This window comes from Eriocheir sinensis, unplaced genomic scaffold (genome assembly GCF_024679095.1).
Source record: "Eriocheir sinensis breed Jianghai 21 unplaced genomic scaffold, ASM2467909v1 Scaffold618, whole genome shotgun sequence".
In the NCBI taxonomy this organism is placed as follows: domain Eukaryota; kingdom Metazoa; phylum Arthropoda; class Malacostraca; order Decapoda; family Varunidae; genus Eriocheir; species Eriocheir sinensis.
In genome coordinates, this window is record NW_026111963.1 from 127,501 (window position 1) to 132,672 (window position 5,172).

General features: G+C 47.6%; 1 protein-coding gene across 1 annotated transcript in view; it reads right to left on the bottom strand.

Annotated features, from left to right (window-relative positions):
• The window catches only part of LOC126993470 (uncharacterized), a 15,209-nt gene extending 10,488 nt beyond the window's left edge, over positions 1 to 4,721 (bottom strand). Inside the window, exon 1 of the mRNA XM_050852606.1 lies at positions 4,124 to 4,721. Within this exon, the coding sequence (XP_050708563.1) occupies positions 4,124 to 4,374 (251 nt within the window). The 5' untranslated portion in view covers positions 4,375 to 4,721. The remainder of the gene's footprint in view (positions 1 to 4,123) is intronic.
• Between the last annotated feature and the right edge of the window lie 451 nt (positions 4,722 to 5,172).

Consider the following 5,172-nt stretch of genomic DNA (forward strand, 5'->3'; position numbering starts at 1 on the left):
GTTAACTGACTACTGATAATGTAAGAGTGTTTTGTATATTGCAGGAAAGAAAACGGCATGTTTACTGTACTTGACGACAAACCACAACCAAATCTGGCGGCGTTCATAAAATGCCATGTCCACTCATTGTGACACACCCGCGCTACGCAGCCCACGCCGCCCGCCGCTGTCCACTATTGTAGACACCTGCACAGCCTGTTCTGCTGTCTACCATTAGACAGCCGCGCTGGCGAGCCCACCGCCCGCTGTCCACTACTGTGACACCCGCGAGCCATCGGCCTGGCTGGGTTCATTGTGATCATTCCGGCTGGGTCCACCACGCCCGGCTGCGATGAGTTCACACGCCCGCCGTCCACCATCAGGACACTCGCGCCCATCAGCTCCTGGCTGTCCACCACAGGACACCTGGCACATGAGCTCACGCCCGCTGCTGTCCACTTTGGCTGACACCTTATACATGAGCTTCATTGCCCGGCTGTCCACTATTAGACAGCTGCATGAGCCTGGCTGTCTCACTATTCAGTGCTTTATATTTCCACTATCAATGTTGCCTTTACACATTTTTTTCTCGCACGTCAATCTTCTCAATCTCCTCTTTCTCCTCCTCTTCCAATCACTTCCTCTTCCTCTTCCTCTTCTACTTTCTTCCAGTCGTCACGCTCTTCTGCTACCTCATTATCTTACTCCAAATTTTGCTTTTAATCTTTTTTTTTTTTCCTGCCTACCCTCTCATTCTTAATTTGGCTCACATCTTTTCTCCCGCGCGGCCATTCTCCAACCCCTCTTTTACTTCCTCATTATCTCAATCTAAATTTTGTCATCCATTTTGTTTTCTTTCCTTTCATCTCTTCCTCTTCTCCTCCCCATCCGTGTTTTTACTTATCCTTCCTTTTATTTTGTTTTTTCAGCCTTATTCGTATATTTTTTTATCCTTCTTCTTTTCTGTTTGTACCGTCTGTTTTGTCTTTTTTGTCTTTCCATTTTATTGTTCTTGCCTTTCATCTTCCTCCTTCCTGTCATTTCACTTTTGTATATTATTTTTTTTACTTCTACTTCCTCGTTTTGCTTTTCTGCGTTTCGTACATTCTCATCATATTAATCTTCCCAATTTCTACCCATTTAAATACTCTCTTTTGTTTCTCTTCTTTCCCATTCGTGTTTATTTTTTCCTCCTTTTTATTGTTTTCTTCCAACTTTTTCTATTTCTTTTCATATCCTCTTACTTTTTCATATATTCTAAGTCTTATTTCGCCTCTTATCCCTTCTCCCTACTCTGCCTTGCTTTAATTCTTCCATCGCCTTCCTCGTGACTTCCTTTTTGTATCCTCTACGTTCTTTTAGTTATAATTCCTTGACATTTTTTCTTCCACTTCCTTGTTCCGTTTTCTTGTTCATCATTTTGTTTCCTTTTTGAAAGTCTTGTTTTTACTTCATCTAATATTTTTTCCTTTCATTTTTTTCTTCGTCCTTCTTCTTTTCCTTCTTTTCTTCCTCTTATTCCTTCAAAACTCTCACTTACTCATACTTATTATTTCCATACTTCTCCTTCTCTTCTTTTTTTTTCTGTTCACAAACTTTTCCTTCGAATTTGCATTCCGCTTTCATCATTTTCCTTCTATTTTCCCTCTTCTTTTGCAGTTGTGGTGGTAGTTGCGGTGAGAGGGGGAGGGGGGTTGTATGGTAGTTCTTGCGGTTGAAGTGCCTGCCATGATGGTGTTAATGGTCGTTATTCAAGTGGTGGGTGATTAGTAGTGGTGGTAGCGGCAGTGTTCCTGATAGTGTTATTAGTTGGAATGCTTATTTTGAGTTTAGGTCTACGGGTTTGTTATACCATGTTTCAGTTACTATTCTTCCATTGTGTGTGTTTGTGTGTGTGTGTGTGTGTGTGTGTGTGTGTGTGTGTGTGTGTGTGTGTGTGTGTGTGTGTGTGTGTGTGTGTGTGTGTGTGTGTGTGTGTGTGTGTGTGTGTGTGTGTGTGTGTGTGTAAAATTCACCGTGGCCTGATCGCGTTTTCCTTTTAGTGTCACATTTTTGCACAGCTCTCCTCCGCCCCGCCCTTCTCGTGGCCTGACAGCCAATCACACAGCAGAGCCGCGTGTGGGATGCCAGGCTCCACTTCCCGTAAAATTCGTCAATTTTATCTGTGTTTTACATGCATAAAAAGGTCGAAGATACATAAGTGTGTACCATGTGGACGTATTTTTTTATTATTTTTTCATTTGATTTTCTTCGACTTTGATTAAATCCAGTCAGTGAAGAAATAGAACGGCCAGACTGGTGTGTTGACATCGTCACTTGATGAGAGAGAGAGAGAGAGAGTTTTTTGGGAGCTATTTTCAGGTAAATGGAAACAATTTTGTTAGCAAAATTTCAATATTTTGATTTATTGATGAAGGAGTTATTGGCAAGTCGGAGAACAGATTTTGCACGATTCTTGGCATAAATGTGAAGACCATTTTTAGCAAAACTTCTAGGGCTCCTGCACCTTCTGTGAGCTGCCTCAATCGTTGATAGCACGCGAACAAGCGTGACTGAACCAGGGAGTTTTGCCATGATAAATGAATAACGCGGAATGTGTGGCTCCATCCCGATCTCACCTCCGTCACGCTCTGGGCACGCGTCTCAGACCTGGAAGCTATAATCATTCCGCAGAGAATGAGAGACAAAATAAAACTCAGGTCATCACACTGAGCTGAAGCATACTGGCAAGAGCATTCTAATACCTTTCATTTAAATATAGTTTTAAAACAGGTGGTCGTTCAGACAACTCCTTACATAACGTTTCTTGTTCTGAGGTGCAACACGACCCTACTATCCCTGCCTAAGGTTTTTTGTAAGACAATATTTTCAATTTTTTCATTTGAAATATAAGATAAGAAATGTTACCACACACATGCGTCCAAACACTCCCCACAGATGCCACACTCTTGAACAATTTGTTCCGTAGAAGTGGCACCGTTCCATGGGATGCGTTCCTCTGCATGGTGATTTTAGTCAGCTGGCGAGCCGTTCCTCTCAGTGTGATTGTGGTGCTTCTTGGCACTCCTCAGTCTCTGTTATCACCAGTCAGCGACAGTTACTGTTCAGCGGGTGTTGACAAATGCACCCGGAATGTACGTCACCTGTACGTCGCTGAACATTTGAGTTTGATCACGACGCTGTGTACTCGCCCGGTGCTCACAGAAACTCGCCACCACTCGGCTTTGCGCCTCTCTTGGCACGACTTCTGCTGCGGGAGTTGGTGCCCCGATGTGTCTGTCCCTCGTAGAAATGCCTTGTTTCGTATCTGGGCGGGACGTGGCTGCTGGCGTTGTGCTGGCGGTGCTGTGAGTGGCGGCTGCTGGTGTAGTTGTGTGCAGCATACCAGCCACTGTTTTGCAGGAAGGAGTCGTTGCTCCGCTGTGCCGGCCTCGCGAGGTTCCGAGGTGCGCCACGCAGCGAGTTAGAGGCGGATCTAACGGGCTGCTGGTGAGGCCTCGAGGTAAAGTTGGGAGGCTGAGTGACTTGGAGCGGCGCGGCGTATCTGAAGGTGTCGTGGCCACGGTACACCTCACGTTCCTTAACGGGGGCGCGGAGGTTACCAAGGTTGAAGCACACATGTCCTGGACAGGTGGACCGTGGCATCTTTTCTTTCTTCAGGATACCTTTAGGAGACTTCCCTTCAGTAGTGGTATTCATTTGTGCACAGCGAGCTGCTCCAACTGTTTGCTGGTGTCGTGTGTTGTGTTTCTTTACCGCGTCCTTTGCTGACCCTTTCTGTGGCTTCACTGTTCTTTCCTTTCGCCTTTCCAGCTCAGGACGAATGCTGGAGAGAGGGAAGCCATACCTGAAGTAGTCGTAGCCACAATACAGCTCACGATCCTTGACGAAAGTGTTCAGGTTCTGGAAGTTAAAGCGCACACATTTATGAGCGGTGCTGGCCGTCTTTCCTTTCTTGAGGATCCCTGTGAGGTGTTGTGGCTCATTGATTTTGTTGTCTGAATCTGTTGCTTCCTCTGTTACTGTTTTCTGAGCCTCTGGCAGTTTGTTTACCGCTTCCTTTGGTGGCTCTTCCTGTGGCTCCACTGCTCTCTCCTTTAAGCTTTTCAGCTCAGGACGAATGCTGGAGAGAGGGAAGCCATACTTGCAGTAGTCGTAGGCACAGTACAGCTCACGAATTTTGACGAAAGTGTTCAGGTTTTGGAAGTTGAACCTGATCATTTTCTTGACCGGTGTTTGAGATGCGTCCCGCTGTTTGAAGCTGCTGATAAGGGGCATCTTTTCCGGTGAGCCGGTAACGGCCTTGCTCCTGCTGGAAGGAGCGTCCCCAGCCGTGCCTCGGTGCTTTAAGGGGAGCTCATCGTATACCTCCTTTATTTTCTCTCTCTTGACCATGTGCAGAGTAATTACGAGAGTTTGAACCCTCTTGCCATGGCTCTCCAATTGCGTGCAGTCTTTTTGTGCGACTGTTGTATCATCCACTGGCTTCTGGACCTTCTCTCTCTTCACCAAGTGGATTGTGATGATGAGAGTCTGACGCCTCCTGCCAGTGGCCTCCTTTTCGCCCTTCCCCACCACCCCATCAGCATCCAGCAAGGTGTCGGAGGGGATCTCCTCCTCCACCACTGCGAGAGGCTGAGCAGCCTTCTTCAGGCAGACCAGGGCCTGTTGCCCTGCATCGGCCTGGGCACCCGCGTTTTCGGTTTCCTCGACGATGTCGTCAGGTTCCTCGGAGGGCTGTGGCGCTTCCGCCTGGCGAAGAGCCAGCCGAAGCACCCGCAGCACCAAGACTTCTTCACTTGTTTTTGCTGAGTCATTTTAATGTAAATGAACAATCTTTAGCAGGAACGTGCAGGTCATCAACGTTGTCCTCTTCTGGGATGGCTTCTCCTCGTCGTGTTCCGCCTTGGCTACACCGACCACTGGCGGGGACGCTCAAAGAAAAGGCTGAGAGTGTAACGCTGGGGCGATGGGACGTAATGCAGGTGACGAAATGTTGCTGGAAGTAGTGCGCCCATCCCACGCCCACGCCCTCATGCTCCTCCTGCCACCCACCAACCCACACCACTCCCTCATCCCTGGCCGAATGATTGCTACCAGTATTACGCCCATGCCAACCCCGCACCCACGCCCACATGCCACCCACACCAACCCACAGCCTCCCTCATCCCTGGCCGAATGATTGCAACAAGT